This window comes from Hemicordylus capensis, chromosome 3 (genome assembly GCF_027244095.1).
Source record: "Hemicordylus capensis ecotype Gifberg chromosome 3, rHemCap1.1.pri, whole genome shotgun sequence".
In the NCBI taxonomy this organism is placed as follows: domain Eukaryota; kingdom Metazoa; phylum Chordata; class Lepidosauria; order Squamata; family Cordylidae; genus Hemicordylus; species Hemicordylus capensis.
Genome location: NC_069659.1, coordinates 2,241,081 through 2,267,778, shown reverse-complemented (window position 1 = coordinate 2,267,778; position 26,698 = coordinate 2,241,081). Strand labels below are relative to the sequence as shown.

Below are 26,698 nucleotides of genomic sequence, written 5' to 3'. Positions count from 1 at the left end.
TTGCCATGGGATGTGGTGATGACCACCAGCTTGGATGACTTTAAAAGGGGCTTAGACAAATTCATGGGTCTGTCAATGGCTACTAGTCCGGAGGCTTTAGGCAACCTTCCATCTCAGAGGCATGATGCCTCTCAATACTAGTTGCAGGGGAGCAAGAGCAGGAGAGAGGGCATGTTGGCTCTCCAGAGGCATCTGGTGGGCCACTGTGTGAAACAGGATCTTGGACTAGATTGGTCTTGGGCCTGATCCAGCAGGGCTGTTCTTATTTTCTTAAGTTCTCGTTTGGTGGCGACTTAGGACTGGGTCTTTTCTGTGGCTTCTTACCGGGCTCTGGAATATGCTTCCTGCTGAAATAAGAGCATCTCCTTCTCTGTTTGCTTTTAGGAAGAACCTCAAGATGTATCTGTTTTCCCAGGCTTTTAACTGAAATTTTAATTTTAATACTGTCTTAACTTAATGAGACTGTTTATCTGTTTTATGATTTTTTAACTGTTTTATATTGTTTTATATTATGTTTTAACTTGTATACCACCTGGAGATTTCTATATTAGGCGGCATAGAAATATGATCGATCAATCAATCAATCAAACAAACAAACAAACGTCTATTGTACCATGATTGCTGTTCTTCCATAACTCAATAAAGAACATCAGTTTTTCTGCATTTAAACTTTTCAAACAAGTCTGCTGTGAGCATGTACAGTGGGCGAAGCGTGTCGGAAGGTCCTGTCCTTGGCATGTCTCTGGCACATCTTTCCATTGGCTCTCTTTTCGCTTAGTGCATTTGTCTGAAGAGGCAAATTCCCCAAGTGTGAGCACTCCTGTTTCCATGATCAGCAGACTGGGGCACTTTCTGTCAAATCCCCAAGGTTTTAGTTTTCATTTTGACAAAGGTGGTCCAAGGGGCCGAAGCTGGGAAAGGGTGTAGGTGCGGGAGTGTCTGTTCAGAGGAAGTACAGAACAAAAGGGTGCTGTCCAATCCATTCAGCATAACAGGCTTGAGGCAGGGGCAGAGGTGTGCAGTGAACACTGATTGCCTCTAGGGGGAGCCATGCCCAAATTTGACTTAAATTGTATAATTTCCCCCATCAGGTTCAATGGGAAACTTGATGATGATGATGATGATGATGATGATGATGATGATGATGATAATTCCAAAATTTCTGTGCAGAAAATTCCAAAAATTCATGAGGCAGTAGAACACATAATGGTAGCATTGAGTGTGCACACCTGCAAGGAGATCAGTCCATCCGTTGATTTTTAATATATATATTTAAAAATAATTAAAAATCAATAGGTGGACTGATCTTCTTGCAGGTGCACGCGCGCGTGCAGACACACGTGTTCTAGCTCTGCTCTCTTGAGGCAGTTAAGTGGGCCTCTTTGGTCAAGGATTTCACACCCTGGAAGCATTGGTCTTGAAGCATTTCAAGGTTATTCTGTCCCTCTCTCCTTCTAACGTCTGAGGGCAGAGATGTGCATTTCCAGGAACCCAACACTGAACAGTGTCCAGTACTATTGAGCGCAATCTGTTGAGCGATGTGAGGTGACACCATCTCCCTCCAACTGCTTCTGCTGCCCCTGTTCCTGCTCACTCTTTGACACCAGCCGTGTCCTTTTCCACCACGTTTTTGAGTCGGTTCCCCCTCCCCTCGCCCTTCTCCACTCTGTTCCTGTCATCCTCAGCTCTGCGTCAGACCCAGTGAGGCTGTTTCCAGCAGGCTGCGCTTTCCTCCTCCCCACAGGTCACTCTGAATAATTGATGCCCCTGTCCAAGAGGATGAAAACGTGACGTGTGCTGTGGGGCAGAAATGGAAGCACCACCCCCAGACTGTGCATGAATCAGCCCAGTCGAATGGAATCCCCTGCAGAGAGAGATGGGCCTTCCCTGCAGGGCTGGCTCTAGAAAGCTGCAGAGTTGTGACCACACACCAAAGTTTGCAAGCATGCATTCCAGGGCCTGCAGAGAAACCCCCACTGGGTGTTCAAAAGTGCCTCTCTGCCTTCACATCTCTGGACCAGGAACAATTGGTCCTAAGGAGCTGGTGTGTGTGTGTCTCTGTGTGCACGAAAGGTTGCTCCTCTCTTTCCCACCCCACCTGAGAGCTGAGCTGCCTGAAGGTGACCGGATAAATACCCAGCCTGCACACAGCATGGCTCTTGAGTGGGGCAGGAGAGAGAGAGGAGCAACCAGAGCTGCCTCATTGAGAGGAGAGCTGGTCTTGTGGTAGCAAGCATGACTTGTCCCCTTTCCTTTGCTTAAAAGACTCTGTCCTGGTTGCACATGACTACATGTGTGAGCACTGCAAGATATTCCCCTGAGAAGATGGGGACACCCTGGGAAGAGCAGAAGGTTCCAAGTTCCCTCCCTGGCAGCATCTCCAAGAGAGGGCAGAGAGAGATTCCTGCCTGCCACCTTGGAGAAGCCGCTGCCAGTCTGTGTTGACAATACCGAGCTAGATAGACCAAGGGTCTGACTCAGTATATGGCAGCTCCCTCTGTTCCCCTGGCTCCTTAGGACCAACTGCTACTGTTCATGGCTCTGCAAAGCCAGATTTGCTGGGAGAACGGTCCCCCCCTGGACCACAGAATGAGGCATCCTCATTATTTGGTGCCTCACAGGTCTCTGGTTGTGAATAGACTCCTACAGCCAGAGTCAAGCACGACAGAGCTGGCTTCTCCCTGGGGAGATCTCATATGCCGCCTGGTCTCTATGAACTGGCCTTTGGCTACCCCGTCGCTCCAGTGCGCCACTTTTCACCCCAGCAGAAGTGACGTTGTGCAATGGCCTCCCACTCGGCCCTTGTGCTTGTGGCCAGCTGCTTGCTCTCAGCATCCTTCCCAAAGCGGGAGGAGAGTTGAGGGGCTGACAGCACCACGATGCCCCACTCACCTGGCCAGGTCCCCCCCCCCAGCCAGGACTGCACACAGCCTGTGAGGGGCGGGAGCAGTGGGGCTGGTGCTGAGGCCCAGGATCTGGCCAGCCCCCATCCGCCCTTCTGTGCACTCTGCTGGGAGCTCCACTCTGGGCACCCCACTCTGCCTTCCAAGGTCCTTGAGAACTATCCTGTCACCTGCGATTACTGACTGGCGAGGCAGCCGAGCAGAAGAAGCCGCTGGGGACAGAAAGGCAGGGAAGCAGATGGGCCAGGATTGCAAAGCACAACTTCCAAGGCCAACAGACCCAGGGAGCGACAATGACAACATAGGAAGCTGCCATATACCGAGTCAGACCCTTGGTCTATCTAGCTCAGTATTGTCTTCACAGACTGGCAACAGCTTCTCCGAGGTTGCAGGCAGGAGTCTCTCTCAGCCCTCTCTTGGAGATGCTGCCAGGGAGGGAACTTGGAATCTTCTGCTCTTCCCAGAGCGGCTCCATCCCCTGAGGGGAATATCTTGCAGTGCTCACACTTGTAGTCTCCCTTTCATAAGTAACCAGGGTGGACCCTGCTTAGCTAGGGGGACAAGTCATGCTTGCTCCCACCAGACCAGCTCTCCTAAGAAGGAAAAGGGCTTCTTAGCACCACCTTGTTTGGCAACTGTGAGCAGGTGGTCTGGTGCTCGCCAGCAAGAATCACCCCCTTTGCTAAGCAGTCCCTGCCCTGGTTTGCATTTAAGTGGGAGACAACATGTGTGAGCACTGGAAGAGAATCCCTGCAGGGGATGGAGCTGCTCTGGGAAGAACAGAAGGTTCCAAGGTCCCTCCCTGGCAGCATCTCCAAGAGAGGACTGGGAGAGACGCCTGCTGAAAAAGACTCCTGAAAAGCGACTCAGGCTTGGGGAAAGCAGGCTTGCTCTGTCTAGCTCGGTATTGTCAACAGCCGTACAGAGGACTGTGTGTGTGTGTGTGTGTGTGTGTGTGTGTGTGTGGTAAAACCCACCAGGAGAGATCCATCACCAAAAAAGTGGAAATGCTTTTCACACAAAAAGTCTCCACTTTGCATACAATTTGCATATGTTTATCAGTATATATTCCTTATTGATTAAAATTAGAGAATTTGAGAATAAACTCAGCTCACTGCTGTGGCGCTGCTGACCAGGTGAGCTGTAGGTCTGCTCAGCCGGCTGTCTAGGTGCGGAGTCCTCAAGCCCCCTGCTGCTGAACCAGGTGGAGGGAGACCTCTGTGGCATGCATATGATGTGTTGAGCATCATGTGTAAACAGGGCTCCTTGGATCACATCAAGGGGAGTGTAGGAATCAGGCCTGCAGACGGAGCCAGCAATGAGCCGCTGCCCAGCCCGCCTGCCAGCACATCCATGAGGGCAGCCACCTACGGCCCCTTTCAGCAACACGCCCTTGTGGTTCTTCCTGTTCTGCCCTCCAAGGCCTCTTTCCCTTCCCGTGCGTGGGCTGCCCCCCTTCAGCCTGGGGCTCCCATGGAGAAACAGTCCCTCAAACAAGAACCACCACCACAAAACCCCTCCACAGAACAAGCCCCTCTTCCAATGTCATTTCCCAGCACCTGACTCATCTGCAGCCCGTCAGACGGGGCCAGGAGTCCCGCCCCGTCCCGTCACTCACCCCCGCAGCCGGCTGGCGGTGCATGGATAGAGCAGAGCGGGGTTTGATCCTGGAACCACCACACTCCTCTCCAGATGAACACCACTCGCTCAGTGAGCAGCCGCCTGCAGGACTGAGTGACACAGCTGGGGAAGGACTTCTGGCCCCGTTTGACACATGGTGCTCCAGTACAGCATTGGAGAAATACCCTCTGGTGAGAAATAACGCTATAGAAAACTCGCGAGTCGGGGAAGGGGTCCCGGCCGAACCTCCTCCTGACATGCTAGCTGACTATCTGCGGAGAAGCATCCCGTCACAGGTGATCACAGCTGCAGTCTGAAGTGCAACAGGTTTAGCTTCTCCATGCGAAGTAGTAGGCCGAACTAGCCCAAGGGGCAAATGAGTTCTATGCTGTGTACCAAATCGTAAAAAGGGAGTCAGGTTCATTGCCAAGTCAAGCCCACAGCAGCAATATGCATGCATTATGCAAATAATGCACAAGCAAAGCGATTTGGGCAGAGCTGCTGCGTTTGCATAATTTATTTTCTGCTAGCCACAGAGAAAGCCATGAAGAAGACCAAAGCACCATCCCTTTTGACCTCTGGATGTTTTGCTTCACACACACACACACACACACACACACACACACACACACACACACACACCCCTGTTGAGGCTTGCCAGCCACCAGTCACACATTTTCAAGCTTGTCTCCATAAGCACTAGAAACTTGGGGTTGGTTTGTCTGGTTTTGAATGGGGTGAGGGTTACTGACAAGTGAGATTTGCAGGATGCTGAATATAGTGGCAGATATTGAACTCTGTGCTTGTGCAAGGGCAGTGCTCAGAACACTCAGAGCATGGCCCACACACACTACCCCTTGTGGAAAAGGGGAGAGGGTGCCCAGGTGTGGGAGGGAGCTGTCAAAGAACTGTCAAAGTGGAACTGTCAAAGGCAACATCTCTAGTGAGCTAGAAGAAATGCACTCAGTAGCAGCTGCAGCTTCCACCGCAGCAGCATGCCACAGGCTTGTTAGTGCGGGGGCTCCCTTCTCGGACCACTCGAGGTGCCCCTAAACATGTGCCAGCCCAGCCATCAGCTAGAACTGCTTGTGCAACTGGCCCACCCTGATGGACTCTCTTGCAACAGGACAAACTCCAAGATGGCCTCAGGTGGTACTCAAGAAGGGAGGTGGCGCTCTCTCTCTCTCTCTCTCTCTCTCTCTCTCTCTCTCTCTCACACACACACACACACACACACACACACACACACACACACACCCTTGGCCTGTGGGGCAGTCAGCTGCGCTGCCTCATTCCTCTCCAGGTCACCTTCAGATGGCCTTGCCAACAATCAGCACGCTCATGATGAAGACCATGGCGAAGAAGACCCACATGAAGAAGCGATCCATCACCTTGGCCACTTTCTTCCACTCCCCAGTCCGTTTCGAGGCTGCCTTCTGGTCGCGGAAGCAGTTGGCAATATACTCCACGTTCCTGAGGATGCTGTTGTGGTGGCACAGACACCGTCTCTTGGCACAGGCGGGCTGCTCCAGGCCCTCCCCCTCCTCACCGCCAAACTCCAGGTCCACGTATTTCCCGCTCCAGTCCGGCTGTTCAGAGGGGCTGCTGTGCCCCTGTGATGGAGACCGAGGGGGTGGCCCGTCCCCTGGTGAAGAGACATCCCTGCAGACCCTGGCCTGGCCTCTGGGTTCCTCGTTGGCAGCCCCACCGTTCACCACCCGAACCCTGGGGATGGGGTTTGGTTCCTGCCTGGGGCTCTTGCAGCTCTCCCCCACCTCGTAGACGAAGAAGATGCGGGCCATGTACTGGAGGATGAACTTCTTGGCCCACTTGGGTACCGGCTTGGCCCCAGGCCCACAGTGGTGGATGTTCATGATGAAGATGGTCAAGGCTGTAGAGGCCGTGATCATGGTCATGGTGGCAATGTAGTACTTCCCTGGGGAAAGAAGAGCACCACCACTGTCGGCCATCAGATTCTCCCTGGCCCCTCCCTTCTGGCAAAGCTGGTCCCAGGCGCACAAACACACACCCCAGACTGCCCCGAGAAGCAACAGAGGTGCGCAAGAAGCACAGTGCCGCCCTCCCCGCTCAGCCCCTCCACAGGGAAACATCTGGATGGACTGGAGGGAGAGGAGAAGCCCCTCTGGGACCTTCTCGGTTATTTCCTTCCTTTTCTAATAGGGCTGTCCTCCCTCCACCCCTGCCCCCCCCGCAAACAAACAAACACAAAAAAGCCAGCCCACTTTTGGGGCTTCCTGGATGGATGCCAGACAGGGGCGTAGCAAGGTTGGAGGGGGCCCAGAGACAAGATTTTAAAATGCACCCCCCGCCCCCCACTGAAGCTCAGCTCAGGAAGTAAAGAAATCTTAAATGAGGCTGAATAGTGGTCACAAAAAGCACAGTAAAATTTTTATCTATACCTATACCTATACCTATACCTATACCTATACCTATACCTATACCTATACCTATACCTATACCTATACCTATACCTATACCTATATCTATCTCTATCTCTATCTCTCTATCTATCTATCTATCTATCTATCACCTATGTGCCACAATAGAACATCATCCTAAATTATTTTTCAAAAGGTTTTGTAAATTGTGGACGATGCAAGTCATTTCATGGTCCTAGAGAAAGACCTGCTGTTCTGGTAGCTCCAGGTCTTAACACTCTCATCAATTTCGGAGGATGAATACAACTGAAGGGAGCCTGGGCGGGTGCATGGCTGGGGGAGTCAGTCATGTGACTTGCCTCTGGAGGGGGCCAAGGCAGTGGGCCCCCAGACAAGTGTCTCCCCTGGCCCTCTTGTAGTTATGCCCCTGATGCCAGATATATAGACTGATGGCTTTGCCCCAGCTTACCCAATATTGCAATGCCAGGGGCTTTCCTCTTTGTATCTGCATATCATGCATGCAAGGATTTGGGTTTACTAGATCCTATTTGTCACGGGGTTGCTATCATCAGAGTGGCTCTTCTTTAAGACGGCATCTCTCGAGTGAACACCCTGCGTGTATTTTTTTAGTTACTCAGCAGCACATCCCCAACGTGCTCCAGACAATCTTGTGATGAGACTGAGGTTCTGAAGCAGGCAACTGGCCACCTCTTTGTCAGCCAGATCACGGGCTTATACCCCAGAAGGTGTCCCGCACGAGGAGCTAAGAGTTGAGAGATCTCACTCTCAACTATTTCCGGAATGAGACTGTGGGAAGGGTTTGCTCATTAGAGTTTGGGAACAGATAAGAACAGCCCTGCTGGATCAGCCAAAAGATCTTTCCAGTTCAGAATCCCATTTCCCACAGTGGCCCACCAGGGACTTTTATGCACAGCAGGTTTTACCGTGAGTTTACGGGGAAGCTTTATGACTGCAAACTTGAAGTTGTCCCCCAAAACCGCTGCAAATAGTGGATTTTTTGCCCCAGATATAAATTGGGCTACACTCCAACGTGCAGTGAAAAACCCAAATTGTGTGTGAACTGCTCCCTGATAACTTGCAAGGACATGGGGGTAAATCTAGTCAGTATGTGAAGGCACCCCCTCCATTCTGGAGAAGATGTGAGCTAAAGGGCTTCAAAAGCCCCATGTGACAAGCTTCCAGAGGCCTCTGGGAAGCCACACCACCAGGAGATGAAGGCAAGCCCCTCTCCTGCCCCTGCCCCCTGCGACTGGGATTCGGAGGCATCCTGCCTCTGAGTCTGGTGGTAGCCTGGAGCCATCAAGACTGTGTTGATGTACGTGGAACTAAGTAGGAGAGGTGAGGCAGCAGCCGGGAACAATAACACGGCAACTCAGGGGGAAGAGACAGATGGAGGGAACAGCTACTGGGAAGTGTTTGTTATTATGGGAGGGAGCAGGAGCAGGAGGGGTCTCCAGGAGGCTTTACATACACAGGGCTTTTCGTTCGAATCTCCTGCGGCATGGAGTGGAGGAGTCCACATATTAGCTACATTTACCCCGAAGTCCCTTTGGACTATCCGGGACCACTACAGACAGGACTCTCTCCCCCCACCCGAATCAAGGCTGTGTATTCTGGCGTAGCCCAAAGTATGTCTGGCTTTAAAAAATCCTCGAGTTTCAGCGGCTTGGGGTGGGGTTGGGGACCCGAGGCTTCTGCTATGCCCCGCCGTTTCTCCTTTGATGTGTGGAGTGGCCACGGTGTTTTTCAAAACTCAGTGAACAGGTGTTTGACAGCTGTGTTTGGTATGGTCTGCTCCAAGTGATTTGCAATTACAAGCCCAGGAGGGGTGGGAGGTTAGCAGATTGGTGAAATTCTGTGGAGGGAGTCCAGAAGGGGAGGGGGAGGGAGAAAGTCCTGAGTTAAATGCAAGCACAAACTGCAAAATGTGGGTCTTAACATAGGCTTGAGATATGCAGAATGGAGGCTACAGCTTGATGTAACCTGAGACCTTTTTGTCTGAGCTGCTTCACCTGAAACTTCCCTGCCTCTTAGATGGTCTGGGGTGTGTATGTGTGGTGGGGGGAACATGAGGTGATGAAGACATTCACCCACAAAGGCAAGTTCATTATAAAAATCAGCAAAGATTTCGGTCAGATTCGACAGGGTCAGGTGAAGCGTTCTGCTGTTTAATCTGCCTGCTTGGCAACTCATCATGCCAGTCTTCCATTCTTAGCTGTCAAAATAACAACAACAACAAAAGCTCTCTTGCTCTCCTCCTCTCTGATGTGATTTGTGATTGTTTGGAAGAAAAACCCAGAGTAAGCTGGTGGGAACGCACAGGTAAAAGATCTGCCAGGGATTGCAGAGAGGAGCCAACACTATGTGAACTGTCAATTCAATCCCCCATATTAAACATCTTGCGAATCTGCTGCGAAGCAGATTCACTCTTCAGATACCCCGCAACATTTAGGCATGTGTGAGTAACTCCCTGTGGATGTTGAAGCTGTCTTTGCCAATAAAAGACTTTTGTTATATACACCTGCTTGGACCTTTGATGACCCCTAACTGAGCAAAGAGGCACCTCTGCAAGTGGTGATTCTCTTTTATTGACCGGGGGGGGGAGCAACTGGCCCTATCCATCCCCAGCACAGCATCCCTCCAGTGGCTGTTGCTGGTGTCTATCCTATGTTCCTTTTTAGATTGTGAGCCCTTTGGGGAGAGGGAGCCATTTTATTCTGTTTATTTGTATCTATGTAAACCGCTTTAAGAATTCTTGTTGAAAAGCAGTATATAAATATTGGTTGCATTTAATGAGTGCAAACCCAGCTTGCAACAAAGACTAAGGTGAGGAGAAGTCTCTTCTGAGAAAGGGAGGTCGCTGAGCTAAGCAGGAGAGGTACATGTTCGACAAAAAGGGCAGCTCGGGGCAGGTTGGCAAGTTGCTCAGGGTGAGCCGGGGAGAGTCAGTTTGGGAGAGGCCGGGTGGGGCCGTGGAGAGCTGGCACACCTTGGGGTGCAGCAGTAGCAGCAGCAGCAGCAGCAGCAGCAGCAGCAGCAGGACTATTCTTGGGGAACCTGGCGGGATCTGTGGCTGATGCATAGGGGTGCACTGCTGCTCTCCTCAAACTGGCGCTCAACCGATTTATTTGTCAAGAAACCAAAGAGGACAAAGAAACGATGAGCCTCCAGTCATCTCTTCATCCAAGGAAGTCCAACCTGGACAGCCCTGGACCTTCTCACTGCTTGAGGAAGTGGGGACTGCACACGCCAGTATAAGAGTCTCTCCAGCGTTCTGCGTAAGGAGACCCAGGGAGGGACTTGGGTTCATGCAGTCCCAACCAAGGAGGGACTTTGGACATAGAGTGTTCTTCCCAACTCCCAGGATATATGGCCCCAGCTGGTATCTCTGCTTCAGTTTGGAGTGTTGCATGGAATGCAGCCACTCAAGGCGAGCGGCAACGAGCTCCCTTGTCGCCCCCCCCCCAGCACACTTGGCACCCTGTGGTGCACTTGCCTCCTGAGGCCATCACCTCACCTTTCCTCATGGGGGAGCCACCCCTGAATTTGGGTGTCAAAGGCTTATTGGCCCCAACAGCTCAAACCGGAGCTTGTGAGTTCACAGGCAGTGAGCCTCTGTTTACAGGACACTGTGAACACCCCCCTCTTCACACTGCCCAGCTCATGCACTCCCTGACCGTGGAGGGAGGGAGGGCGGGCCTCCTGGGCTGGCCCCGGGGCCCCTTGGGTCAGGTCCAGAAGGGCAAACCTTGCATTCCTCTAGGGACGACTTACCAATGAGCGGCACATTCTCCGAGGGAGGCATGCTCTCAGCCACCAGCAGCTGGAAGACGGTGAGTGCCAGAAGCACTGTTACTCCCAGGGAGACCTTCTCTCCAGAGTCAGCTGGAAGATAGAAGCCCAGTGGGGCGAGGAAGGAGATCATGATGCAGGGGAGAAGGAGGTTGAAGATGTAGAAAGAGGCTCGTCTCTTGAGGTGCAGCGTGTAGGTGATGTCTGGGTATGGATCCGAGCAGCAGCCATAGGTAATGACGTTCCTCTTGGCTGGCATGCCCAGAACCTCCCACTCCACATTCTCCACGAAATCCGTGAGGTCGCCTGTGTCCATGCTGTTGAGGATGTCGATCTGGTTGCCGTTGTAAGTCCAGGAGCCGAAGGTCAGGCGGCACTGCTGGCCGTCGAAGGGGAAATAGGACACATCCACCTTGCAGGAGCTCTTGGTGATGGCCGGGGAGTCCCACATGATTTGGCCATCATAGCGGATCACTACGTTGGTCTCCATGGAGCCCGTGAACTGGTCATCAGCACTAGGGAAGCAAGGAGAGGAAAGGGCTGGGCTGGAGCGGAGAGGAGAGGAGAGGAGGGCCCTTTTGCACCGGGAGAGCTGGTCTTGTGGCAGCAAGCATGAATTGTCCCCTTTGCTAAGCAGGGTCTGTCCTGATCTGCATTTGAATGGGAGACTAGATGTGAGCACTATAAGCTATTCTCCTCGGGGGATGGGGCTGTAGTTCAGCGGAAGAGCACCTGCCTGCTTGCATGCAGAAGGTTCCCAGTTCCCTCCCTGGCAGCATCTCCAAGATAGGGCTGAGAGAAAGATTCCTGCCTGCAGCCTCAGAGAAGCCGCTGCCAGTCTGTGTAGACAATACTGGGCTAAGTAGACCAAGGGTCTGACTCGGTAGAAGGCAGCTTCTGATGGTCCTATATTCCAAAGAAGGCAGAGATGGGGCTGTAGGAGGAGAGCATGGCTCCAACGGCCTGCAGGTGGGCCCAACAGCTTCCGTGGGGGCTGCAGTGTCCTGCTGCGGATGCGCCAGTCTGCCTGACTGCCAACATGGCTCACCATCAGTGTGCATGCACAGGACCGAGCGAGAGCATTCCTTACCATAAATGTGCATGCACAGGACAAGAAGGACTTATCCACACAGCACACAATTAGACTCTCTGCCACGGGATGCGGTGATGGCCACCAGACCAGCTTGGATGGCTTTAAAAGGGGATTAGACAAATTCAGGGAGGACAAGTCTATCAAGGGCTACTAGTCTGGTGGCTGTTCGCCATCTCCAGCCTCAGAGGCAAGGGGCCTCTCAATACTAGTTGCAGAGGAGCAACAGCAGCAGGAGAGAGGGCATGCACAGACCTCTTGCCTGGGGGCTCCCCGGAAGCATCTGGTGGGCCACTGTGGGAAACAGGATTCTGCCCTGGATAGGCCTTCTTGGGCCTGATCTAGCAGGGCTGTTCTTCTGTTCTTAGGAAGAGGGTGGCAGAGCCCCATCTCTAGGACTCTTTTCCCAAGGAGCTCATGAGGCACCAAGCCCAATGCCCTTGCAGTGACAGGCAAAGACCATTTGGTTTTCCCAGGGATTTTTTAAAAAGGGGAAAAAGCATCACCTGAATTTTGTTCTAATTCTGCTCCTGTGCTGTTTGTGCCCTTTTACTGTTTTTGCTGTTCCAAGTCATTCATGCTGCTTTCCTTATATGAGGTTTAATGATTTGTAGTGCTCTTGTTAACTGCAAATTGCCCTGGAAGGATATTACCAGAGGACAGCAGTATACACAGAAGAGGAACCTAGGAAGCAGCCTTCTACCGAGTCAGGCCATTCGTCCACCTAGCTCAGTATTGTCTGCACAGACTGGCAGTGGCTTCTCCAAGGTTGCAGGCAGGAGTCTCTCTCATCCCGATCTACTGTTACTATTTATATACTCCTACTATTTATATACTGCTTTTCAAAAAAAGTTTCCAAAGTGGTTTACATACAAAAATTACTAATAAATAAATAAAGGTGGCTTCTTGTCCCCAAAGGGCTCACAGTCTAAAAAGAAACATAAGGTAGACACCAACAACAGCCACTGGAGGGATGCTATGCTGAGGTTGGATAGGGCCAGTTGCTCTCCCCCTGCTAAATGTAAGAGAATCACCACTTTAAAAGATGCCTCTTTGCTCCATTAGCAGGGGTAACTATCTGGAGAAGCCTCAGAGGGACCTTGGAACCTTCTGCATGGTAGCATGCAGGTGCTCTTCCCAGAGCGGCCCCATCCCCTAAGGGGAATATCTTTCAGTGCTCACGCATGTGGACTCTCATCCAAATGCAAACCAGGGCAGATCCTACTTAGCAAAGGGGACAATTCATGTTTGCTACCACAAGAACATCACCTTAAGTGGCGCAGCAGGGAAATGCTTGACTAACAAGCAGAAGGTTGCCAGTTCGAATCCCCGCTGGTACTATATCGGGCAGCAGCAATCTAGGAAGATGCTGAAAGGCATCATCTCATACAGCACAGGAGAAGGCCATGGTCAACCCCTCCTACCAGAAGAAAACCACAGGGCTCTGTGGGCGCCAGAAGTCGAAATCGACTTGAAGGCACACTTTACTTTACTTTTCCACAAGAAGAGTCCTGCTAGAAGAAGGGTCCGTCTAGTCTGGCACTCTTCTTGCCGCAGAGGCCAAACAGGGCATGGAGGCCACAGCCAGCCCCCATAGCTTGCCCCTCAGAAACTGCCATTCCAGTGGTATACTGCCTCTGGACCTGGAGGTTCCATTTAGCTTGCATGGCTAATAACACTGACAGACCATGCATGGGAAGGTTCAGCCAATTTTTTCCCCCAAGGCTGCATGAGCTCTCTGGGAACTCAGACCCTGTGAGGCAGCAAGCAGAGCCCTCCCTCAACGAAACGAAACCCACTTGTTATAAAGGACAATGTCGGGCCTCCAGACATAGCTACTCGGGATCCGGATCGTGTCGATGCCATCATAAACCTCCTTGTCCCAGTTCAGGTATGCATCTATCCACACCTGCCGGATCCACAGGTAAGCTGTCAAGATTTGGTTCCTCTCATCCTGGAACACAAGAGAAAAATGACTCAGAGGAGCAGCTGGTAAGAAAGTGGGCAGAGTGGACTGTCTGCTTGTTGCAGGTACAAGTTGCAGCTGACTGAGGGGTGGAGTACAGCAGCTCTTCCACACTTCCCCAAGTGGTGGGGAGTTCCAAGGACTACTAGACTTGGGTGCAGAGACGACTAGAGACTTCTGGTGTTTCTGCAGTATCAACTATTTTTGCAGTATTTACAAAAAATACACATCTGAGTACAGGGAAGCAACGAACACCCAAATGGTGCTATTATTTATTTAACAATTTTATATACTGCCCACTACCAAAGTCTCTAGGTGGTTTACAGCATAAAACAAACCAATAATAAAATAAACCAAGAATTTTAACAGTTATAAAACCAGATTAAAATATGCATAAAACACCAACTAACTAAAATGTTTGGCTGAAGAGATGTGTCTTTAGATGTTTCCTAAAAGCTAACTGGGATGGAGCAGCTCTAGTCTCAGCAGGAAGTGCCTTCCACAGTCCCGGGGGCAACCACAGAGAAGGCTCTTGCCTTGGAGTTTGGCCCCCGGCGTGTTGGCGGCGCCCTGAAATGAACCTCCCCGGGCCCTGCTAGGCTGGAATGCCTCAGCCCCCCTCACCTCACCACCTGAATATGCCCCCCAGGGCTCCTTCTGACCAGCTCTTTACAAAACTGCCTCTTTTGCTGCCACATCCAAACTCTCCACCTCCTTTTCTCAGCTTCCACTCAAGCAGGAGGAAGCATTTTTAGCTACTGGCTTTTTAGAAATGCCTGGAGAAGAGGTCAACTTCTGACTTTGCATGGTCGTAACAATATCTTGTTTTCTTTTTTCTTTTTGGACACAGAAAATCATGTGAGGTCAACTCAGTGGGGCAGGATTATGGCAAATATATGACCCCCTGCAGATTATATTTTGAGAAGGAGAACTGGAGCCAGGCCAGAGGAGAAAAGATCCTCTCAAGTCCCTGGTCAAAGAGTTTCTTCCTCCTGAAGCTTAATGGGTGGCCACAAGCAGGGCCTTCTCAGTCATGGCTCCTTGCCTCCGAAATGTCCTTCCTCTTGTACTTGTTTGCCAGGCTCCACCCCTGCAGTCTTTTAGAACAAAATCAGGGGGTCTCTTGGTGCTGCTGATGGTGCTAATGTCATATTTTGTAAAACACTGTTGTGAATTTTTTTTAATTGTTAGCTGCCTCAAAAATCCATTTTAAGAGGCAGAATATAAATATTTTAAACAAGTAATAATACATTCATTTATTTATTGTTGTAATATACCCTGTCTTCCTATATCATACATCCAGGGTGGCTTACAGAAAAATAACACCTCAAAACAGACAGTAGGTAATGAAAAACAGCCCCCTAAGGCCCCCCCTTACTTAAACATGTGTGGTGGAGTAAGGGAGTCTTTGTCCCCTGCCTACAAGTAGGAGAGCCTCCCTTGAGAGACTGCTCCATAGCTTGGGCACCACCACCCAAAAGGCCCTGTCCCTTGAGCCTTGAATGGCAGGGAGGCAGTGAGAAGGGCCTCTCTCACAGAGCAGAATTCCTGGGCAGGCTCATATGGAAGGAGACATCTTCTGAGAGTGGACAGAGAGAAATTTTTCTCCCTCTCTCACAGCACTAGAAGAACCAGGAGTCATCCCATGAAACTGAAGGTCGGGAAATTTAGGACCGATAAGAGAAAGTACTTTTTCACACAGCAGATAATTAACCTAGGGAATTCTCTGCCATGGGATGCTGTGATGGCTGCCAGCTTGGATGGCACTAAAAGGGGCTTGGACAGATTCATGGAGGACAGGTCTATCAATGGCTACTAGTCTGGTGGCTGTTCGCCATCTCCAGCCTCAGAGGCACAATGCCTCTGAATCCCAATTGCAGGGGAGCAGCAGCAGCAGCAGGAGAGAGGGCATGCACACACCTCTTGCCTGTGGGCTCCCCAGAGGCATCTGGTGGGCCACTGTGGGAAACAGGATGCTGGACTAGATGGGCCTCCTTGGGCCTGATCCTGCAGCAGGGCTGTTCTTATGAGAGACCCTGGTCCCCAGCCAGTTAGGGCTATTTTCTTGACAGAAATTGTAGTTATTTTGTGCTCCTGTAAATGCTATATGGAAAAAGTCACTGAGGAAGACCAAATGCATCTGAGGAAGACCAAATGCATTGATTCCTTCTACTAGGAATCAAAATAATCCAGGACATAGTCAAGACATATTTGAGGATTTTTAATACTGAGGGCAGTTATGAGAGTAGTAGTTGTTTACTAGCCTTTGAATGCTTTTATGCCATCAAGACTTTTAGGATATTTAATGTTGTTTTACATGTTAACAAGCTTTCATGAAAACATTTATGTAATAAAAAGTTTTTGTTGGAAACTCTGAAGTATTTATGTGGATAAAGTATTAATCATTCTTCTCATAATTGTAATATACATACATTTAATTATCTCCCCACCACCACCACTCTCTCTAGGATACTAAGTAAGAATTGTATTGTCAACAGAATAGCTATTCCTGACCTTTTACAGTTTTCTGGCCACAGTTCTGAACCAGCTGAAGTTCCGGGACTGTGCTCAAGGGCAGCCCCATGTGAAGTGTATGACAGTAGTCAACCTGGAGGTGTCCAGAGCATGGATTGCTAAGGCTAGATCCAACTTCTCCTGGAAAGGGTGCAGCTGGATGGATGGAGCTAGTAAAAGGCACAAATGCACAAACATGGCACTGCCCTAGACAGGGAAATGGGCCGTATCCCTGCTGGACAGCCCCAAAGCATTCCCTCTCAGTGCATGATCTGAGAGGAGCACCGGGGACCCCTGGCAGTGGGGCCAACCCTTGGATCATATGGAATCCCGCCAGCCATCACTGGGCCCCTTCAGTTGCAAAGGCTCCAAGCCACAGCGACTGCCCAAGTGGCTTTCAGGTGCAAAACATCTTACCATGTCGATGATCTGGGAAAGGGTGACCTGGAGCGTGACGTTGAGGACTCGGTCCGTGTCTTCTGCTGGCCGCAGTGCATTGGAGTAGTTGGCAAACAAGTCATTGAGTAGCTTGTAGGCAAACTTGCCTTGAGCCCCCAGGCAGCCTGGAAAGAGGGAGGCAAAGAAGCTGGAGCCGGGGGCAGCGGGAGCCCCCCCAGGCCAGCAGGGCCCCCCCTTCCCCAGCTGTGCTCCTTTTTTGGCAGTGGCAAGTGGCAAGTTGTCCTTTGCAAGCTGTGTGGGGTTTGTGGGAAAGCGGCCTGTAGAGGGTTTAGTTAGATAAAAAAAAACCCTGAAAGGCATTTGTGAGTCTCCGAGAGACTTGGTAGACATGTGCAGGGTGGTGGCATCCCCCCTCCCCCCCCCCACACACTGACACTTCCAGCTATTATGCCAAGGACATGGCCAGGATGGTCCTTTCATGAGAAGAGGTGAGACAGTCTCCTCAGGCGGCAGGTTACGGAGGGCTGATCGGCCCCACATAAGCTTGAGAGAGAGAGAGGGGGGGGGGAGGCTGCCCTCTTCTCCTCCCACACCTTGCAATGCTTGTGAGGAGCAGCAGAAGAGGCTGCTGTGGGCCAGCCTGCCCTGCACCCTGCACCACTTTCAAAGCTTGTAATGGCGTTGCGTGTGCTTGGAGGGGGGCATGCATGGCCCCCAGCAGCAACAGCAGGGCCACCTGAGTGGCACCTTGACTCAGCCCCCACAAGACCCTGGGCTGGGCGACCCCTGGACATGGCTCAGCTGCTGTGCAAAAAAGAGAGGCACCTCCTCTTCTTTCCAGCAAGACTGGGGCAGCCCTCAGAGTCAGGGCTCATCAAAGAGGACAGAGAACTGTGACAACAATGGGGGGGGGCGCAAAGGCTCCCTGCCGGCCTCTTTCAGCCTCCTTTGCTAGCCGGGCCCACTGAGCACCATCAGCCCTTTGGCCCTGCCACTTCTCCTGAGCAATGTACATGAAGCCGTAACAGGTGGCCTCAAAAGGAGTATCTCTGACCATGGAAGCCATAAAAGGGAAGAAGACTTCCTTCCGAAATTGGGAGGCCTGTCCACATGAAGAGAACAGGAAGGAACACAAACTCTGCCAAAAGAAATGCAAGGTGACAATAAGGGAGGCAAAAAGTGAGTTTGAGGAACATTTAGCTAAAAGCATCAAGGGGAATAACAAAAACTTCTTTAAATACATCAAATGCAGGAAACCTGCCAGGGAGGCATTTGGATGATCAGACAATGAGGGAGTGAAAGGGATTATTAAGAGGATATGGAGGTTGCAGAGAAGCTAAATGAATTCTTTGCATCTGTCTTCATGGCAGAGGATACTGAGCATATGCCAGTTGCTGAACCAGGCTTTTCAGGGATGGAGGCTAAAGAACTGAGTCAGATAGAAGTGACAAGAGATGATGTTGTAAACTGTCTGGAAAAACTGAAAACTGAAAACCAGCGGCATCTGGGGGGCCACTGTGCAAAACAGGATACTGGACTAGATGGGCCTTGGGCCTGACCCAGCAGGGCTGTTCTTATGTTATTGTGTAACAAATCACCAGAGTCGGATGGCATCCATCCAACAGTCCTCAAAGAACTCAAATGTGAAATTGTGAAAATATATAACTTATCCCTGAAATCGGGCTCTGTACCAGAGGACTGGAAAGTAGCAAATGTAACACCAATTTTCAAAAAGGAATCCAGGGGCGATCCAGGAAATTACAGGCCGGTTAACTTAACGTCCATACCAGGCAAATTGATGGAAAGCATCCTCAAGGATAAAATTGTGAAATCCAAAACTGATTGTGAGGAGCTCCAAAAGGATCTCTACAAACTGGAGGAGTGGGCGACAAAGTGGCAAATGTGGTTCAGTGTTGGCAAGTGTCAAGCAATGCACATTGGGACAAAAAAACCCAACTTCAAGTATACACTGATGGGATCTGAGCTGTCGGTGACTGACCAGGAGAGGGATCTTGGGGTCGTGGTGGACAGCTTGTTGAAAGTGTCGACTGAATGTGCGGCAGCTGTGAAAACTGCCAATTCCTTGCTAGGGATCATTAGGGAGGGGATTGAAAATAAAACGGCTAACATTATAATACCCTTATACAAAATGATGGTGCAGCCACACCTGTACTGCATACAATTCTGGTCACCACATCTAAAAAAAGGACATTGTAGAACTGGAAAAGGTGCAGAAGAGGGCAACCAAGATGATCAGGGGCCTAGAGCACCTTTCTTATGAGGCAAGGCTACAAAACCTGGGGCTTTTTAGTTTAGAAAAAAAGACTACTGTGGGGAGACATGATAATAGAGGTCTACTGTATAAAATCATGCATGGTGTGGAGAAAGTGGGGAGAGAGAAAATCTTCTCCCTCTCACATAACACTAGAACCAGGGGTCATCCCATTAAATTGATTGCCAGGAAATCTAGGACCAACAAATGGAAGTACTTTTTCACACAACACATAATCCACTTGTGGAATTCTCTGCCATGAGATGTGGTGACAGCCAACAACCTGGATGGCTTTAAGAGGGGTTTGGAGAACTTCATGGAGGAGAGGTCTATCATCGGCTACTATTCGGAGGGCTATAGGCCACCTCCAGCCTCAAAGACAGGATGCCTCTGAGTACCAGTTGCAGGGGAGTAAGAGCAAGAGAGAGGGCATGCGCTCAACTCCTGCCTGTGGCTTCCAGTGGCATCTGGTGGGCCACTGTGCCAAACAGGATGCTGGATGAGATGGACATTCATGGGCCTGATCCAGCAGGGCTGTCCTTATGTTCTTGTGGGAAGAGTGCTTTCCTCTCTCTCTCTCTCTACAAAGCAACTGCCGCAGGGAGATGTTAAGAGCTGTCACTTAGGGCGCTGGTGCCCTCTTCTAGGGAGCAGAGGGAGAGCTGCAGCCACCTTTTAGCCCAGAGCACCATCTCTCCCATCAGTGGCTGCCACTGCCACCCTCCTTGTCTGTCTCTCTCTCTCTTCTAAGGCTGTGAGCCCCTTTTGGGATAGGGAGCCATGTCTGTCCCACTGCTAAGCCTTTTGCTGGGGAACATGGGAAGCCGGCCCGGCTTATGCTGAGTCAGAGCACTGGTCCAGCTAGCCCAGTACCGACTAGCAGCAGTTTTTCAGGGTCTCAGAAGTCTACCCCAGCCCTAGCGGCATGAGAGCTTCTTAAGTGGAGGCACTTGAACCCAAGCCCTACTGCATGCCAAGCAGAGGCATGGCCGCAGAGCTATGGCCCCCTAACTATGTACCTGCCAAGAGCAAGGAGGCGGCAGCAGCATCGGGTTACTTAGGAAGCTGTTTTACCCGAGTCAGACCCTTGATACACCTAGTTCGGTACTAGTGTGATCATGCATTTTCGGAGTGCTCCACCTGCCCTCAGCAGGGAAAGGGCATTTACAGCCCTTTAAATGCCCTGCGATGCCAGCACTGCTTTTGCCAGCCATGGCACCATTCTCCCCGCCACCCCGCGCCCCCAGGTAGACACTCACCCCGAAAGCACCATCCAAACTTGAATTCATGGGGTGGGGGGCTTGGAGGCCCAGAGGGGATGGAATCCCGCTTTCAGTGAGGGAGGGCAGGCAAAACCCACATTTGCTAGTATGGGATATGCAGATGGCGGAGGGCAAAGGATGTTAGGGGCATGTGTGTCTGTCCCACCATAACCTGGGAAGATGTCGTGCGGGGTGATCCCGGCAACGCCACCCATCCAGACACAAGTGAATGGCCTTTCCCTCTCATGGCTGGCCAATGAGCCCTGGATCCTTGAAAAAGGCTCTCAGTTGACCCAACACTGACCCTGCTGACCAGCCTTGATCATGAGTAAGGCTGGAGAGCATGAATCCCCCTCAGGGGGAAAGGGCTGGGGGCCCCTTCCCCAACCTGTATGTGAAAATAATAATAGAACTTGGCTGCTAAGGAATCCCTGTGCGGGGGGGGGGGCTACCTTTCAAACCCTGCCAATAGCACGCCCCCCCCCCACTGCCCTGGGGCCAGCCCAGCCTGCCGCATATTTAGATCTCCATCTCCGGGCACTTTCCTGCATTAGAGCATCCTTGCTCCCCTTGGTCTGCCACTCTAGTACCGCCTCGTGCAACTAGAGTAGCATCTGGTAAACTGGCAATTCGTGCCTGCAGACAGTTCTTCTCATGAGCTAGACTTAGGGAGTGAATATATCCCCACCCAGGGAAGGGGCTGGGCCCCCCTTCCCTATCCTTGCCGGGTAAAAAACAGATCTCAGCCGCTCCAGCTCCCCTGCTTGCGGGTGCCCTGCTTGTGCTGCCCGCTGGGAGAGTTTGTGCTTGTGAACACACAGGACTGTTGCTCCCTCCTCAGGGAGCAAAGCACGGAGGGCCGGGCCTGTCGTCGGGTGCCCCGGCCCTACCACTTGCCAGGTGGGGAGAGCAAGGGACAGAGTGGGGATCAGGGGTGCCCCCGAGGGGCTGGGCAGCTCGACAGTCCTGGATGGGGCTTGGCGGCCTCCCTGTCGCCTGGCAACTCCATAGCTGCAGGGCCGACAGGAGGGGCTGGCCTGTTGTCCAGGAGGCTGCCGGCGAGAAGTGCCAAAAGCACGGAGCAGCCACGTCCTCGGGCAGGTCTGCGCTGCCGCCTCTATGACTGGGGTCTGGAAATGGATGCGAAACCACAGTTACAGCCGTTGAGTCAGCAGTTGGGTGGAATGGTCTGGCAGCAAAACGGCAGCTGTTGGCGACGAAGCTTGGAGAAGAGGGAAGGTTCCGAGTTTGGAGTTTGGCGAGGCAAAACAGAGTCCGCTTTCAGCCTGTAGTGGCAATTTCATGCCTCTGGATACACTGCAGTCACAACACTGGCCATCTATAACTGCGGTTATCCTGTACATCTGAATCCGGCCTCCTGGTCAGTCACCAACAGCTCAGATCCCATCAGTGTATAGGTGAAGTTGGGGTTTTCCTGACCCAATGTGCATCACTTAGGAACATAGGAAACTGCCATATACTGAGTCAGACCCTTGGTCTATCCAGCTCAGTATTGTCTTCACAGACTGGCAGCGGCTTCTCCAAGGTTGCAGGCAGGAATCTCTCTCAGCCCTTTCTTGGAGATGCTGCCAGGGAGGGAACTTGAAACCTTCTGCTCTTCCCAGGGAGCGGCTTCATCCCCTGAGGGGGGAATCTCTTCCAGTGCTTACACTTCTAGTCTCCCTTTCCTATGCAACCAGGGCAGACCCTGCTTAGCTATGGGGACAAGTCATGCTTGCTACCACCAGACCAGCTCTCCTCTCCCACTTCACACTTGCGAACAGTGAACCGCATTTGCCATCTTGTCGCCCGCTCCCCCAGTTTGGAGAGGTACTTTTGGAGCTCCTCACATGCTCTTTTGGATCTCACTACCCGAGATGGTTTTGTGTCAGTGTAGTTTCACTTGGAAACTTTCTCTCGAAAAGGGTCTCTAAATGTTTGCAGTCGCAGAGCACAGCGAGCGCGTGGGAGAGTCTGCCTGCACCGCCACCCAGCATGCCAAGAGGTGGAGCTGCCGGCCTGGCTGGGGAGAGCAGGCTGGGGGGCCGCCGTGGGGAGGAGGGCGGAGGGCCGTGAGGGTGTGTGGCGCACCTCCCCAGGAGCCCAGTTTCCGGTGCAGCAGCAGGGGGGGCCTTGAGGACTCCGCACCTAGACAGCAGGCAGACAGCTCACCTGGTCAGCAGCCTCACAGTCACAGTGGGGAGAGGCATTGATTCTCAAAGGATACAGGTGTTATCAAAATACGCATACCTAATACCAATCAGCATATGCAAATGTTATGCAGAGTGGAGACTTTTGGGGTGTATGAAAAGCATCCTTATTTCCACTGTTGTGGTGATGGATATCGACTTTTTGGAGCACCTGGACCTGGCAACGCTACGTCCTTCAGTCTATCACCACCTTTTCCATTTTGGAACAGGACACACTAGAAATGCAGGTCTCTGTTGACCACATTCCAACCTGGTCTGCACTGGGAAATAGCCTCCAAAACCTCAACGGCTAAGCCGGGAGAGGGAGGAGATGTGGTGGGTGCCGCCCCTCCCCCTCCCCTCCCCTGAGAGAGAGCAGCCACGCTACGCCCAAACCTCTGAGCCCATGAGGCAGCGCCACGGGAAGGGCCACACTGCGTGGCATGACGAGGTGGATGGCAAGCACACCCCACTCAGAAAGGAGTGGGGGAGCTCTTGCTGAGGGACATCGGGGTGCTTCTGCCCTGGACACCCCCTGGGCAGCTGGTCTTGTCTTCCCTGAAGGACCTCGAGAGCAGCCAGTGAGGTGAGGCGCCCTCCCCAGGAATCACCATCCTCACTACAGACTAAGGCAGGTTTAATAGCCTCCCCCGCCTCACCCCCGGGGACCCCACGGCAGCCTTACAATGGATGGGCATCAGTACTGCCTGTCCAGAGACCCCAGTTAGGCGTTGCAATGAGGAGTCACCAAAGCCAGGTGAGGATGGAGCCGTCTCAGCCCAGAGTCACTCTGGTGCGTTTGGGGGTCTGTCAGCAGGTGATGCTTCAGGACCCAGAAGGCAAACTGCCTCCCGCAAGGCAGCAGAACAAGCCTTTGCATCCCCTGGGTAGCAACAGGACATGCCTCTATCCATGTTCCAGAGAGTAGCAGCATTCTCATCCCAATGAGCCAAGGGGGTGCTGAAGGAGGCGCAGCTGCCTCCTCTCTCTCCTGTGCAGCTCTACCTGATGAATGGCCAGCCTGCAGGCAGCATGGCTCTTGAATGGGACAGGAGAGAGAGGAGCAACTTGCGCCTTCTGGTGCATCAGGATGAACCGCTACTGGTTACAAATGGGGACCTGAGGCCGAGAGCGAATGTCTTGCCCAAGGCTCCACCCCAAGTCGGTGGCAGAGGTCAGGCTGGAAGACCTCTTAGCTGGAGCCCCCCGCCGGGGCGGCTCTTTCCTTTGTGTGCAGGTCTCCTGCTCAGCTGAAGCGCCCGACTGGCAGCGGGTGCTGCAGCAGCAGGAGCCATCCTTTCCTGGGTTTGAAAGTTTAATGACGGGTGTCCCGTTTCACGGGCAGGCGCTTCTATTGACATCTTGCAAGGTTCGCTTACAGATCAAGACACACCACTTGCAATTACTCACCAGGTGCATTTCCAAAGGGAGGCTGCGCTTCCTGGCACAGGCGATTGAATTGCACTTTAGCTGATGGCCATTCCGGGCCATTCCAAAACGCCAGCGCCGAAGCCCCGTTTCTGCGGAGGAACCCTGGAGACACCCCCTCTGCCCGCCGCCCCCCCTTTAAAGTATCAAACGAACCCCCAAAGGAAACGCAGCCGAGGGATGAGGGGCGGGGGGGAGAATTCCACCTGCTCTCCCCGGTAGGAGGAGGTCAAACAAGAAACCTTCGCATCTGCCGCGGACGGAGGAGCCCTTGGAGCCCAGGCTTGCCAGGCGGAGGGTGGCCCGGCCCAGCCCAGCAGCGCCGCAGCAGGAGGCAGGCCAGGGGCTGCAGAGAGGCGCCCTCCTCCCCGTCCATCATCACGTCCCTCTGCTGAGCTGCCGGCAGCCCACAGCACCGCCGCGAGCCGCCGTCTCAGGAATGCCCGGCTCTGGGGGGCAGCAAGCCCAGAGGAGCGGCAGCCGGCCCGGGCGGGACGCGGGACTGCCACGGAAGGCAGGCTTACCTGGCAGCAGCGGCACCAGCCCCACGAGCAGCAGCAGCGCCAGTCCCGCGCCAGGAAGCAGGCAGGCGCGCGGGCAGGGCGGGGGCAGCATCTTCGCCCTCGGCCCGGCAGGGAGGCGGCGGCGGCGGCGTGCGGGGCTCGAGCCTGCAAGCAGCCGGCCGCGGGGAGCGAGCGAGAGGCGCGTCCCGTTATCCCGAGTTGCCGGGCATCATCATCTTCGCCCTCTGCGGGCGCTGCTAGCCAGGCCAACACAAGGAGGCGACCTGCCGGCCGTGCTTGGCCAGCCGCGGGCGCGATCCCTGCTGCAGCTCTCCTCCGGTGGGGCGTGGAGCCACGCGCGGTAACGCAGCCGCCTCGCCTCTTGGGCAGCAGCCACTGGCCGATTCGCCTCGCCTCGCCTCGCCTGTGGGGGGGAGCGGGCGGGGGGGGCAGCTAGCGAGGAGCAGAGCGGACAGGAGGCGACTCCCGACGGGGCTGCGGCCGTGCCGGGGGAGGGGAGGAGGCGGCGGCGGCTCCCCCCTTCCGCGCAGCCCTGCCGGGCTTCTGCTGGGAGATCGGGACGCTCCTCCCGTCGAGTAGAATGAAGACACCGCGAAGAGCCGAGGAGGAGGCCCGCCCGCGGGGCGAAAGGCCCTTGTGCAAGAGACCGGGGCTCAACTGGCGTGTGTGTCCCCCCCACCCCCACCCCTCTTTTGTTTTTTAAGTAGGAAAGAAAAACAGTGCGCCGAGGAGCAGGAGGAGGACTCGGCTGCGGAGGAGGCTGCGGCTGCTGCTGCTGCTGCTCACCCAACGTGGGAAACTGAAGCATCAACTGACTGACGCCCGGTCCCCGCCGACTGCGCACAGAGGCACCTTCCTCCTTGTACGGGGCTATTTAGCTGGGCCACTTTGAATGGCCACCTTCTTGTGCAGCAGGAGAGCAACCGGCCTTCTCCAACCCCATCAAAGCACCCCTCCAGGGGCTGGGGCTGCTTGTTTTTTTCCACATAGCACATAATTAATCAATGGAACTCTTTGCCACGGGATGTGGTGATGGCGGCTACTAGCTGGGATGGCTTTCAAGGGGGCTTAGACAAATGCATGGAGGACAGGGCTATCCATGGCTACTCGTCTGGTGGCTATAGGCCACCTCCAGCCTCAGCGGCAAGATGCCCGTAAATACCAGTTGCAAGGGAGCAACAGCAGCCGCAGGAGGGAGGGCGTACGCAGCCCTCTTGCCGGTGAGCTCCCCAGAGGCATCTGGTGGGCCACCGTGGGAAATCAGCTTTCCGCCTGATCCAGCAGGACTCTTCTTCTATTTGCAGTTGGGTGAGGGGGAAGCTTCGAATAAATGCCGCAGCCACTTTCTGGGAAAACTCAGCCAGGGGACTCTCTGGACCTTCCCTCGGGGGTCTGGCTGGACTCTCCTACAGAAGCATCTTGGCAAAAGAGAACGTCTTCTTTGCTGAGGGCCCCACCGCCCACTGAGATCAGCGGGAGAGATCTGTCTGCAGTTGCCACCAGCTTGTCCGGTGCCTACTCAGGGACAGGCCTTCTCCTCCCCAGGCCCGATACACACTTCCTGCTGAAGTAAGAGCCTCCCCATCTCTTACAACTTTTTAAAGGGCAGGCAAGAGGCATTTGTTCACACAGGCTTTTAATTAGATACTGTTTTGTGTTTTTAATACTTTTAACATATTAAATTTTAAATTGTTGTAATGTGCTAACCTTTTTATTTGTTGTTTTTATAGTTTTGTTGTAAACTGCCCAGAGACTTGTGTTTTGGGCAGTATACAAATATGTTAAATAATAAATAAATAAAAGCAGCAGTGAGTGATTTATGTATTTGTTTTATTTACTACATTTCGACTGCGCTTTCTCCAAGCAAAATCCAAAGCAGTGCACGCGGTTATCATACTGGCCCAGTCGTGACTGTATAGTTAAGATGAGGAGGATTTTCAACACTCCACTATTATAAGCCCTCAACATTCAATTGTTTATAAGGTCAAAAGCGTCCACCCAATCCCTCTGAAATCACAAACCCATCGACTAGGGGGCAAGATACACCACCCCTCCAAATCTGTTGCAAAGTAGCTGAAATACAGCCGTTTAAGTTTTTAATGCTTAAAAAGAGGTTTCAACGTTTTGGCAACCTTTTTTCACCACAGATAATGTATATTGTTAAATGCTGGATGTATTTTAAGCACTCCCCCCAAATATGGGACTGATGCCTTTTGCTGGTTTGAAAAACATCCATCTGGTGATTTTTCAGTAATTGCTGTTCAAAGACCCCATAACAGAGAAAATAACTAAGGGAAAGTCAGCTAAGAGCACAACTGA

The 26,698-nt window shown here is 52.6% G+C and overlaps 1 protein-coding gene across 2 annotated transcripts; it reads right to left on the bottom strand.

Annotated features, from left to right (window-relative positions):
• Positions 1 to 5,516: 5,516 nt before the first annotated feature.
• On the bottom strand, positions 5,517 to 24,732 carry CHRNA10 (cholinergic receptor nicotinic alpha 10 subunit). 2 transcript variants are annotated; one of them, XM_053310163.1, is made up of 5 exons: positions 24,380 to 24,732; positions 16,723 to 16,868; positions 13,625 to 13,779; positions 10,718 to 11,250; positions 5,517 to 6,459 (listed from the first exon to the last, which is right to left on the bottom strand). In XM_053310163.1, exons 1-5 carry the CDS (start codon positions 24,468 to 24,470, stop codon positions 5,834 to 5,836), a joined length of 1,551 nt encoding a protein of 516 aa, XP_053166138.1. In that variant the 5' UTR covers positions 24,471 to 24,732; the 3' UTR covers positions 5,517 to 5,833. The 2 variants fall into 2 exon arrangements, with proteins under 2 accessions (XP_053166138.1, XP_053166139.1); XM_053310164.1 differs by lacking the exons at positions 16,723 to 16,868; positions 24,380 to 24,732 and adding an exon at positions 16,306 to 16,411.
• Between the last annotated feature and the right edge of the window lie 1,966 nt (positions 24,733 to 26,698).